Below are 13,342 nucleotides of genomic sequence, written 5' to 3'. Positions count from 1 at the left end.
TAAGGGAAAATTAGTAGATTGCACCCGACCCCATGTTGTGAAAACATCAGATTCTGAATGGGGTTCTCCTTGTTCGCTCATCAGGGTTCAAACAACCTTAACTCAGCTTTTCTTCAAATTTTTCTTGAGTCATCTAAATGAGGTTCATGTAACACCAAATAGGTCAGAGCTTCTGTAAGCCACAAGTTTTCCTTCTGTTTTATTTTATTCCAAAGTTTAACTTTGCTGCTGGCCTCTGATCATAATAAGGATTGATTGAAAACAGATTCTAGTACCTATTGTTTTATGTATTAGTGAAACATTATGCTTTTTATCATCGTACTCTTTATTACTTTATAATTTCAATGAAGCAGTGTCCATAATAAGCCACAAGCTGAAATAAAAAAGGTGCCTTATTTATTTTCCATTCTGACTTTTGAGCCATGATTATTCTATATTATCTATCTATATACAGTAATTAATACATATTAAATAATTTAATGTATATTCTTAATGTAATTGAGATTATACACCATTGCATGCCACCCAAAGTCAGTGATGGGTGGCTACATATATTAGTTAAATAGATAATGGATATTAATTGTATGTTAATATTATTATATTAATGGGAACTTGGGCAAACCTTTCACTACTGGTCTCTTAAAAGGTTCTTGTAATCCAGTGGTCATTAAAGTTTTAGTAGATGTTGCACATTTTTAAATTACGTTACTGGGAAGGTTATGTAAATTCCAATTGTCTCAAATTTGGAGTATCTCAATCTCAGTTGGAAACATTTGTTTGTTTGACTTAAGTTGTAAGTTGTTTTGATTTGGAAAATGTTTCCAATATGATTGCAATGGCCCATTTCAGAAGCAAAACAGTTCTTTCTAATTCTAAAAAATTATTTCAAACTGAAAAGGAGGGTGAATTTGTAACAGTTTAAATTTGAAACATTTTTTTTTAATGCTATTACTTCCCAGACTCTTTTCAGGATTCTATCGGGCTTTAGCTTGAATATTCTCATCAGAACTCCAAAATTGAGCCTCTGTTGTAAGATTTTTTTGGGAAGTACCTTTACAGATTTAACTGATTTTATTTACACGATGTAGACGTATTTCATTCTCCTTTCAATGAAATAAGCCAGAAAGAAAATGCAGCCTAGCACTCAGTCAAGTATTTGGCTTTTTAAAATCTAGTTCAATGGTGGATAACCTTTTTGGGCTCCTGTGCCAAAAATTGTGCATGTGCTTGCACGCTTGTGCTTGCATGCCAGCACCCAGAATGCAATGCGCTCCCCCCATGCCCCCTACACACGCACGCGCAATTCCCACCCCCACCCCTTGCCTTACCTGTACTGCACCTCACAGCTGATTTTCGGCCAGTTTGAGGCCTTTTTCGACCTCCCGAAGGCTTGAGGAAGGCTTCTGCAGGCTTCTGCAAACTTTGTAGGCCGAAAACTAACCCCGTTTCATCACTTCTGGTATTTTCGGAAAAGCAGGAAGTGATGAAACGGGGCTAGTTTTCGGCCTGCAAAGCTTGCAGAAGACTGCAGAAGCCATCATCAAGCCTTTGGGAGGCTGAAAAGGTCTCAAACCAGCCAAAAATCAACTATGAGGCACACACATGCGCAGTGAGGTAAGTTTGCCTGCAGCTTGCGTGCTGGCACAAATGGCTCCGTGTGCCACCTGTGGCGCGCATGCCATAGGTTCGTCATCATGGGTCTAGTTGAACCCTTAATGATGGTCTGTTGACAGCCGTAGTTAAGGTTGCCTTTGTTCAGATTTTGCCAAAAAAGAAACGTTAATTCTTCCACCCAACTTTAACATATTTCACATTATTTTTAGAGGCCTTTCATATTGAAAAAGAAAAGGGGTCGTAAACGCCGTAAGATTAATAGCAGCGTTACAACGGAGACCATTTCTGAAACCACCGAAGTTTTAAATGAACCTTTTAACAACTCCGAAGAAGAGCAGCCCGTAACACACCTGGTGTTGAGTTGTGAGACGGATGGAGAACCTGACAAGGGGAAGGCTGGGGATCCAACCATGTTGCAACACCAGTCTGGGGAAGAGGAAGAGCGAGAGGAAGAGGAGCAAGTGAAAGGCAACCAACATAAGAGGAAAGAGAGTCCATGCAGAGGTGAGTCTCAAAGGGAGGCAGGTGGAAAGCCGTTTTCAGCCTGTGGAACGGAGTATAAATCACATTAAACTTAGCAGGACCTTTTGCAGAGGCTTCTTGGGTGGAAGCGAGGACCTTAAATCAGGGCTCTCCAGCCTTGGCAACTTTAAGACTTGTAGACTTGTAGTTTGCAGGCTGAGGAACTCTGGGAGTTGAAGTCCACAAGTCTTAAAGTTGCCAAGGTTGGAAACCCCCTGCCTTAAATTATCATTCGTGAGTTGCTGACACATTGATTTGAAAGGTCGGGGTTTGCAGTAAAATATAGCCGTGTTTTTAACATTATCATATAAATGAACTGCAAAGTTTGTATAATTTTAGCTGCTTCTTTTTGTCTTATTCCATCCCCTCCCACCTCTCTTTGTTAAAGTTTACTTTTTAATCAGATCACTCTGCTTGATTATTTTTTTTGTTTCTTCCCTAGCAGAGTTTTAATACTTTGTTTCTTTTAGTGAGAATTTTCAATAATGCAGTTCGGAAAATTTAACCCCTGAACAATATTCTGGGATGCATAATTTATTCCTCTGTTCATTGTCAGTAGTATCCTTCCTTCCTTCCCTCCTTCCTTCCTTCCCTCCTTCCTTCCTTCCTTCCTTCCTTTCCTCCTTTCCTCCTTCCTTTCCTCCTTCCCTCCTTCCTTTCCTCCTTTCCTCCTTCCTTCCTTTCCTCCTTCCTTCCTTCCCTTCCTCCTTCCTTCCCTCCTTCCCTCCTTCTTTCCTTCCTTCCTTCCTTCCTTCCTTCCTTCCTTCCTTCCTTCCTTTCCTCCTTTCCTCCTTCCTTCCCTCCTTCGTCTCCCTCCCTCCCTCCCTCCTTCCTTCCTTCCTTCCCTCCTTCCTTCCTTCCTTCCTTCCCTCCCTCCCTCCCTCCTTCCTCCCTCCCTCCTTCCTTCCTTCCTTCCTTCCTTCCTTCCTTCCCTCCCTCCCTCCTTCCTTCCTTCCTTCCTTCCCTCCTTCCTTCCTTCCCTCCTTCCCTCCCTCCCTCCTTTCTGGCTCTTGCTTACTCTTCAGCATTTTTCTTAGATTAATTATTTGGCAGAAAAGGATATGTGCAACTGAGCAGAAGCTCTCTAGCAAAGCCAAAAGCAAGTTGTGTGCATGATTGTGCTACTGCACAGCAATGAATTGCAAGACAGTTGGACAGAGAGACGATGAGGGAATCGTTCCCAATTTAGAGGAACATGATGCAGCCACTCTGAAATGCCTCCTGATGAATCACAAAATAGTGACTGACAACTTCATCAGCCAGACTAGATTTAACCATAAAATCCAGCAGCGCCACCTGTTTGTACATATTCTCCCACCTGTGTTAAAATGAATGTCTTCCATTCAGGCAGAGATGATGTTCTCTCTAGCAGGTAACTGGAGCAAATTCTCTGCACCTGTCTCTTTGCATGTGAATTTGGAACAAGCCTAGAGAAATAATCACTCGCCCTCTCAAGTTCTTTTCCTTCTGGGAATCATTGGAAGACAGTTTCCTGCTCAGCTCTATTCAACATGAATTTTGGGAAACAAATTTTGGGGAGCGACAGGTTGCTTTTCCAACTACGTGCCCTCTCTCATTATCAAAGCCCTTTTATTTTTTGTGCAAACGTATCGTCCAAACATACACAGTCCCACCCATGTCAGGTCTTGGCAATTTCTCAACTGGAGGAAGAAATTCTTTGTGATTATATTAGCTACAAATGTGGATGCATAACAGAGATTTTGGTTCTGCTCTTTACACCTTCAGCGGCAATTTCCTTTTTGGTTCAAGATGGTTTAGATTGTTTCTCTAACAGAGAAAATAAGAGCTAGAGGTGACACGATAGCAGTTTTCCAGTATTTGAGGGGAAGTCTACAGAGGGAAGAAATGCAATCCGAACCCAAAGTAAAGATAATTAGAAATAAAAAAACCAACACAAACCACACTGAAGTAATTAACACGGCAGGCCAGGATGATAAATCGCAGACTTCCAGAAGATAACGCAAGGTCCTTTCCAGCTCTGTTATTCTGTTTTTGCATATGAAAGAAACTCCCACAAGCTAACTAAAACGGTGAGGCTGCAATTTTTTAAAGTAGATTTTATGGCTTTTCATCAGAACCATGCTATCCAATATTGAATCCTGGGTACAGTTAATAAACTTTTTCATTAGAGAAGGCCAATTTTGTGGAGAATCCTTCCAAGGTGTATTTGAAAAGCAAAGAACCACGGAAAGGCTGTACCTAGCTAACCCAGAATGATAACGAAACTCCTTACACATCTTTTGCAAAGTATGTTCACAAACCATCTTTTACGGTCCCTTCAGTTAGAATCAAAAGACAAAATTGCTTTCAGAAGTTGCATTCAGTTAATCAATATTTCCTGAGGTCCGTGGCCAGTCAACACCCTCAAGGTAAGATAAAAGAAAAAGAAATTGAATAGAACTAGCAGCATAGGTTTAAGGTGGGGAAGGGGGAGAGTTTCACAAAGCAAGTTTATAAATTGGAATCCTTTTGGATTTTTCTTGGTTTTGAAGAAACAACGGATAACTGCATATATTACAGGTAGTCCTCGAAATACAACCACGATTGAGCCCAAGTTTTCTATTGCTAGGCAAGAAGGTTGTTAAATGAGTTTGGCCCCATTTTACATCTTTTCTTTTGCCACTGTTGTTAAGTGAATCCCTGTAGTTGTGAAGGCGGTTATTAAGTGAATCTGACTTCCCCATTGCCTTTGCGTGTCAGAAGGCCACGAAAAGTGATCACATGACCCAAGGGCATTGCAACCGTCATAAATAGGAATTGTTGTGATGACCCAAAGGGGCGTGGCACAAAAGCAACAAAGTCCCAAAAGTAGGTAAAGTCCCTTTAATACCTCCAACTTGGCCCCCCAATGTCCAGTTATCATTGGCTGGAGAAGAAATTCTCCCAAGAACAGTTTTTAAAGGGAAGAAATTCAATCCGAACCCAAAGTACATATAAATTATAAATAAAAACCAACACAAACCATGCTGCGGCAGTGAACAAGACAGGGCAGGATAAGGAATTGCAGACTTCCAAAAGATAATGAAACACCCACAGTTGGGAGGATGCCAGAACCCAGATAAGGCTTGACAAAGAAAGATAATGCACGCTTTGTTTCCAGCAAGGTGCTGTGCGCAAACACCCTGTTAGTGTTTGGGGATAAACCCCCAAGCAGAGTATGCAGCAGCAGTCAAGCCAGGCAGGCAAATGAGAGAGAGAGTGGGCCCAAGAGTATACACACACTGGAGACAAAAACACTGTTTGTGGTTTTAAAATAGTTATTTAATGCACACAGAGATTAAGAAGTGTCATTCAGTCCATATGTCATTATCCAGTACATCCATCCAGTTATCAAGTCCTTTAACAGTAAATACAATGTCTTTATCTGCTTGTAAATCTTCTCCTCCCGATACCTTTCTCTCAAAGACAAACGCTGAATCCACAGTTCACCAAGCAAACAGTCCTTGTGTTCAGTTGAAATGGTATCTGGCACAGTAGCCTCCAAAAGTAAGCAGATAGACGTTCCAGCAGGCAGCAGACCAGGAACAGAACCAGGTGCATCCAGAAGCCAGTGACTCAGACAGTTGCATCCAGAAGCCAGGTCTATTACGTTTCCCTTCCTACCTATATTGCTGCCTGGAACCGCACCCACAATGACATTGCAGTTTCTTGTGCTTAAAGCTACAAAACACTTTAACCTAGGTTTACATATTTATTCAACCCAAACCTGGTTGGTGTATCCATATACCCAACACACCCTTTATATCCTGTTTTCCCAGCTGCAGCTAATAAAGAGAATCAGGACACTTTCCCCCCACCCCATAACCCACGTTGCTCCCTTCTCCGTTTCTCCCTGCGTGCCCTAGGATGAAGGGGAGGTGGCCCTGGGTCTTCCTTTGAAGGCCTAGCCGGACTGTGCCCTTCCCCAGTTTCTTCCCCAGCCACCCAGAGCCACACTCCCATTCCCTGTCAGTTGCTCAACCTACCCCTCGGAATCAGATTCCAACAGGGGCATGACAATCATGCTGGAATTTCTAGCATGTATACACTATTGAAACCGTGACATCTACGCTGGCTTGGGCATGTCGTGAGAATGGCCGATGGTCAGATTCCGAAAGGCCTCCTGTATGGAGAATCAGTGCAGGGAAAGCGCCCTAGAGGGAGACCACAGCAAGGGGGATCTAAAGGCCTTGGGAATGGACATCAACACTGGGACCTCTCATCGTTCAGCTTGGAGGCTAAAGACGCGGCATGGCCTTCTCCAAATCGAAGACGAGACACCCGTTCGGCAGGCTGAGGCAAAGAGGCCATCCCGGAGCCAGCGAAATCCGGGGGCTGGACAGGAGACAAACTGTATCTGTCCTCAGTGTGGAAGGGATTGTCCCTCTCAAATTGGCCTTTTTAGCCACACTAGATGCTGTTTTAGGACCTCTTTTCAGAGCATGATACCTTAGTCCCTTGAGACTGAAGGATGCCAATTCAATTCAAATATGAATCAGTTGCTAATTGTCCAAATTTTGATCGTGTGACCCTGGGGATTCTACAGATCAGTGAGATAAACCCTTGGAAAAGGATATTGACTGAGATTGTGTCAGGTTTTGAAGTTCCTCCAGCTTTAAGGATATATATCCCCAAAGAGTAGGTTTTCCAACGATTTTCATCCCTGAAAGGATGGCTTGTTTTTTAAGCCACAGGAGGACCAAATACAGGATGTGATATCAGCAAAATAAATTCGCACATTGCTGAATGGTGTCCATTACGGCTAGTCTAGAGGAAAGAAGGACAAGGGGGGACAGGATAGCAGCATTCCAGTTTTTGAGGAGCTGCTACAAGGAAGAGGGGATCAGATCATTCTCCAAAGTACCAGAAGCCAAGACTAGAAACAACGGGTGGAAACTAAATGAAGGAGAGAAGCAACCTGGAATTAAGGAGGTATTTCCTGACAGTGAGGACAATTAACCAGTGGAACAGAAGTTGCCTTCAGAAGTTGTGGGTGGCTCCATCACTGGAGGGTTTTTAAGATGAGACTGGATAGCTACTTGTCTCAAATGGATTGGGTCTCCTGTTTGGGCCGGATGTTGGACTAATGGTCTGGACTAGTAGACCTCCAAGGTCTCTTTGCCGCTCTATTCCGATTTTTTTTCTTTTCCCCATCTGGAAATTAGGTTTCTATTTGAAAAATAATTGCTCCTTTGATAGTTAGATAATCTAACAGACAGTATTTAATTCTGCTGCCTTTAGCATTAGTAAAAGATGTGTTCAAACAGAAGGAGGTGATTTACTTAATTAATGAGGTTTTATAGTATCCTCAGATTGTACTTGGTTACTTAACTTTTACAGCCTGGTCTTGGACTGCCATAAAACATTAGTTCGTATGTTGTGTTCAAATTTGCTTGAGGCTTATTCTTTAGGACTCGCAGTTCCTTTTCAATCAATCCAATCTGTTGGCTTATTATTTTGATGCATGATTTGGGTGCAGCACATACTCTTTTTAAGAAAAGCAGGTAAACTGGGAACTAATAATGTTAACTTTCCTATAGCTTTTTAACCCGTGAAAATAATCCTCATTCTGCAATGTTTGGATGTCACAAAAAGGTAAAAATTGTACACAAAAAGGTTTGGTGTAATAATATTCTATTCTTTTTCCCTGAATGATATATTTAGTAAATAAGGCAGAATTTTATAGAGTGCCTCAGCTTAGAATAGTTTGCTGCCTTTGCAAGCAATTCGGTCATAGATCAACAAAATTCTAGATAGACAGAAAGAATGGCAGTAATGGTGTGAATCAGAGGTGGTATTCAGCCGGTTCGGACCAGTTCTGGCATACCGGTTGCGGAAATTTTGAGTAGGTCACAGAACCAGCAAATACCATCTCTGGCTGGCCCCGCCCACCAGCCTCCGCCCTATCCTGTCCTATATTCCCTTGTATTTTTACCTCAGCTGATTCGCAGGGCAGAGCGGATTGCCATGCCTCAGCTGAGCTAAAAAACAGGTCATCTCACCAGCACTGACAGAGGGCAGTTTTTGATTGCTGTGTGCAAAGCGCGCTGTCATAGAACCGGTGGGGGGAAAAAATGGAATCCCACCACTGTTGTGGATTGTCCCCTCTTTTTCTCAGCAGAAATTCCCAGACTTTCCAGCATGATTTCACCCTGTCCCTCAACCTTTCCCTCCTCCTCCCCCAGTGTGCCGAATGAAAAGGATCCCCTTTCATTCGGCGCACAGATCAGAACACCTGAAATGTACGTCTCGGAGCAGGGACCACCCCAAACCAGCCATTCCAATGAACATCCCTACAACTTACTAATAGGCAAGCAAATTGCAGTGAAATTCTATTTCTCTGCATGAAAAATGGAAAACAATGTCCTTTTGCCTCAGGGGTCTATGGGTCAAAAAAGCCAAGGTGTTGTGGTGATGGTATGGTCAAAAGTCCACATGGCGTTTTAGTTGTGTCTTAGTGACTTTCACCCTTGGTTTGCTTTGCCAAACTCCCTGGGCATTTGTGCTTCGGCTGTTTGGTTTAATTACTTACTTAACTAAACCTTTGGTGTGAGAATACATTAGAACAAGAATATACATAATCTAGTAGTAGCGGTAGTGGTAGTATTAGTTTATTGTCATTGCACTTCATACAACGAAATTAAATGCCATCTTCAGTGTACATTATACATAAGAAAACTACAAAAAATAAAGCAAAAACACACCTCCTTCACATTCTATGCAACTGAATTGAAAACTCCTGATATTGCATTAATATTACACACTACAGTAGAGCTCAGTAGAGTTACTGCCCTGGGATAGAAGCTGTTTTTCAGTCTATTTGTCCTTGTTTTTATTATCCTGCACCGTCTGCCAGATGGTAATAGTTCAAAAAAAAAGGGGGGTGCCCAGGATAAGATGGATCTTTGAAAATGTTTTGAACTTTCTTAAGGCAGCGGGAGCTCTAAAGCTCTTCCAAAGAGGGGAGAAGGCAACCCATGATCCTCTGGGCAATGACGTTAACCCTCTGGAGTGCTTCCCTATCTGCCCCTGTGCAATTGGCAAACGATGCAGAGGTGCAGGAAGTTACGATACTCTCTCTGGTGCAGTGGTAGAAAGTCACCAGCAGTTTTCCAGTCAGTTGTTGTTTCCTTAGAAGCCTCAGGTTGTATAATCTCTGCTGGTTATAATATTTTTGAATTTTACTAACTTGGGTTTTTTTTTTCAAACCCCCCCGCCCCATTCCTTGCAGTTACGGCTGAAGAGGATGTGGAGGTCCTCAAAGAAAGCACTAAAGACAATCTTGAACCTGTAATGCATAAGCAGGGATGGCCTAAAAGCGTGAAGCAGTCTTCATCCAGGCGGAGGCAAAATAAAGAGAGAAAACCAGGGTTTAAACTTAATTTGTACACGCCGCCTGAGACCCCTATGGAGCCCGACTGTCAGGGGAAGGGAGAGGAGGCAGAGGAGGGGTCTGAAAACAACCCATCTCCGGCTTCTCCTTTGCCAGAAAAAGGGAAAAATTCTGAAACCCTTTTCTCAAACGATGATGAAGGAAGAGATCTGGTGTCTGAGTATCTAGTCCTTCCCCGGATGGAAAAGGCAGATGAAGTGGACAAAAGCAAAGTCGAAATGGAATGTAGGAGTAGTCAACATCAGGACCGACAAGAGGAGAAGATTCCGGAGAAATATGAGCCTGAGCCTGTGGAAGAACAAGAGGAAAAGAAGCAGTCTTGTAATGAGGAGGAACATGGTGCTGAGGATGAGGTTGGAAGCCACCTGGGTTTAAAGGAAAGGGAAATGAAGGAGGTCATATCAGGCAAAGCTTTTAAAGAAGTGCTTGAGAATCAAGAAACGTTTGTAGATGCTGAGGAACTGCGCGATAGGCCAAACGACATGGATTTGATAGACTGCAAAGTTGATCTTCCGCCCAAGTGTAACAGTGACCTTAAAGAGCTTCCCGCTCTTCTGGAACCCGGGCCTGACCCAAGGGATGAAAGCGCAGAAAATCCCAGCGAAGCCAGTAGCCATGAACTCAACTGCGTGTTCAAGGAGACGAATCCAGAAACTCTGGAAATAGACTCCGAGACTATCCAGGCCGTCAAGTCTTTAACACAGGAATCGGCGGAGCAGGAAGACGTGTTCCAGGATTGTGCAGAGACCCAGGAGGCGTGCCAGAGCCTTCAGAATTACTCCAACAACGCGGCCCAAAGTCCACCAGCTGCTTCCTTAGAAGATTGTCAGCAATCGGAGCACAGCAGCCCCGTTTCGTCTGTCCAGTCTCACCCAAGCCAGTCAGTTCGTTCTGTGAGCAGCCCAAGCGTGCCTCCCCTGGACAACACTTACGCTCAGATGAGCTCAGATCAGAGTGGCATCTCGGTGTCATCCCTGCAGAACATGGAAACCAGCCCCATGATGGACGTCCCGTCGGTGTCTGACCATTCCCAGCAGGTGGTCGATAGCGGGTTCAGTGATCTGGGAAGCATTGAGAGCACCACGGAGAACTACGAGAACCCGAGCAGCTATGACTCCACCATGGGCAATAACATCTGCGGGAACAGTGCGCCGCAAAACAGCTGCTCATACAACGCTCTCACCTCGACCAACCTGACCCAGAGCAGCTGCGCCGTGACCCAGCAGATGTCAGCCATGAGCAGCAGCTGCAGCATGATGCAGAGCACCAGCATCAGCTCACCCCCTCCTTGTGGCGTCAAATCCCCGCAAACCTGTGGGGTGGAGAGGCCTCCCAGCAGCAGCCAGCAGCTCTCCCAGTGCAGCCTGGCTGCCAACTTCAGCCCGCCTCTCCAGCTGAGCGAAATCACCGAGGCCGGCAGCACGAACGTCGGCTTGTATGAACGGGTGGGCCAGGGGGAATTTGCGGCAGGGCATTACCCGCAGCCTTCCGCCACCTTCAGCCTGGCTAAACTGCAGCAGCTGACCAATACCTTGATGGACCATTCGTTGCCTTACAGCCATTCAGCGGCCGTGACCTCCTATGCAAACAGTGCCTCTCTAACCACTGCGCTCAGCAGCTCAGGGCTGGTCCAGCTCTCTCAGCCTTCCCACACGGTTGCAGGAGGGGGCCAAGTCCAGGCGACCATGACTCCACCCCCTAACCTGACTCCTCCCCCCATGAATCTCCCGCCTCCCCTTCTGCAGCGCAACTTGGCGACGTCAAACGTTGGCTTGTCCCATACCCAAAGACTTCAAACACAGATGGCCGGCAAAGGCCACGTTTCCGTTAGGACTAAGTCGTCTTCTCTGCCGCCAGCAGCAGCAGCAGCAGCCGCCGCCGCCCATCAGCCACAGCTTTACGGGCGCACCTCGCAGTCTGTGGCCATGCAAGGGCCGGCCCGCACCTTAACCATGCAGCGTGGCATGAACATGAGTGTGAACCTCATGCCAGCTCCGGCTTACAACGTCAATTCGGTGAATATGAACATGAACACGTTGAATGCTATGAACGGTTATAGCATGTCTCAGCCGATGATGAATGGCGGCTACCACGCCAATCCCGGCTACATGAATCAAACCGCTCAGTATCCCATGCAGATGCAGATGGGGATGATGGGCACCCAGGCTTACGCTCAGCAATCCATGCAGACTACCCCCCATAGCAACATGATGTATTCCCCTCCGGCGCATCACAGTTACATCAACCCCAAGCAGTCTTTGAACAGCTCCTACATGCGGAGATAGGAACCCAGGTCCCAATTCAAGGAGGGGGGGAGATGAACGCCCCCCCCTTCCTCTCCTCTCCCCCCGCCAAGCGAGACTGCGAGGGGTCAACCCGCCTCAACACGTTGCTGTTTCTCGGAGCGTGTGATTCAAAACCAGCAAGTGGTGTAAACGCAAAAAAAAAAAACAAAAAAAACCACTGCATTTTTGTGGCACCACAATAAACGTGTATGCAGCAAGAAAGCCTTACATAAAGTCCTTTTACTTTTTATTATTTCATTTGCAATTTTGCTTTGTTTGCAATGGGCAATTTTTTTTGTTTTGTTTTTTAAAAAAAACATACAATTGAACTTCTTTCGCGGTGTGGGAAAAACGTGCGTTGTGAGTGTTGCAAACTCAGCCGAGGCCTCACTGCCATTTTGGATGTGCCTGTTCCTCTTTTGACTTCCGCTCTCCTGGAGCGTATCCGACGTCGCGCTGGCTCTCAGCTTCCCCTCCCGTTCCAGGAACTCTCCTCTTCCCTCCCTCGTCTCCACCATGTAAATGCCTTTTCAGATTGCATTCATGGATTATTTTGTTCCTCGAGTGAACACTTCCGCATGCCGCTGTCTTTGTTAGTGACAGTGAGTTTTGTAGTACTGTATAAGTGTTGTGCTTAACAGTAAGCCATTTCCTGAATTGGTGGGTCTTTTGCCTTGGTTAGGTCGTTCCTCTTTAAGAGGTATTAATATTTATATATATATATATATATATATATATATATATATATATATATATATATATATATATATATACACATACACACTTACATGCATACATACATATATATTTTTGCTAATTAGATTTTAAAAAAAGAAGCATTGAAAATGATCCTGATTTCGATTAATTTCTGGGTGCAGTTTATTGTGGGAAATTCCCCCTGTGTGGTTGCACAAATCTGATAATTTTTTCACGGAGCTGACCCAGGAGACTATCCAAGGGGGAATTGCCCTTTTGAATGGCAAATCTTTCGTTAAAAGACAATTCTCCCCTGTTTTTTTTTTTTCAGATAACGGATCGTTTTTGGTTAAGAAGAGGGAGGGGAAAAGGCAGCTTACTGTCACACAGATTTGCTTGTTTTTAAGACACAAACATTTCTTGTTCGAAAGAAGAATTATCTGCGTGTAATCAAGTTTTTGACACATTTTCATACGCAGATAAATTTGCAGGATTTTTTTTTTTTTAAAAAAAATAATAATTGTGAATTTGGTGTAAAGTTGCTATTTTATGGAAATGCCTCTAAAACTTTACATTTTCATCCCATCTGTAGATTTTTCTATCTTTATAAAATATGGGAGTTATTTTTTAAGAAAAGTAAATAGAACGGTAGGGTGTGAATAGGTCAAATGAAGCTTAAAGAACGCATGTAAAAACAAAAAAAAAAAAGAAAACGGTATTTGTGTCCGTATGGTTTCCTTCTCCCTTCCTCTTTGGTAGCCTTTGAACTTGTACAGAGCGACAGTACGAGCCAAAAGTGGCTCCATCCATGTATTAAAAAAATAATAATAAT

At 44.0% G+C, this 13,342-nt stretch overlaps 1 protein-coding gene across 5 annotated transcripts in view; it reads left to right on the top strand.

The window, feature by feature from the left end:
• Nucleotides 1–13,341, top strand: part of KAT6B (lysine acetyltransferase 6B) — a 97,002-nt gene extending 83,661 nt beyond the window's left edge. For all 5 annotated transcript variants that reach the window (XM_087933838.1, XM_087933839.1, XM_087933836.1 and 2 more), the window contains exons 17-18: nt 1,824–2,118; nt 9,368–13,341. In XM_087933838.1, the coding sequence (XP_087789964.1) occupies nt 1,824–2,118; nt 9,368–11,814 (2,742 nt within the window). In that variant the 3' untranslated portion in view covers nt 11,815–13,341. The remainder of the gene's footprint in view (nt 1–1,823; nt 2,119–9,367) is intronic.
• The last annotated feature ends 1 nt before the right edge of the window (nt 13,342 follows it).

The sequence above is a fragment of the Pseudonaja textilis genome, chromosome 4 (genome assembly GCF_049901715.1).
Source record: "Pseudonaja textilis isolate UNSWEBS1 chromosome 4, rPseTex1.2, whole genome shotgun sequence".
Taxonomy (NCBI): domain Eukaryota; kingdom Metazoa; phylum Chordata; class Lepidosauria; order Squamata; family Elapidae; genus Pseudonaja; species Pseudonaja textilis.
This window is presented reverse-complemented; position numbering and strand designations above follow the sequence as displayed.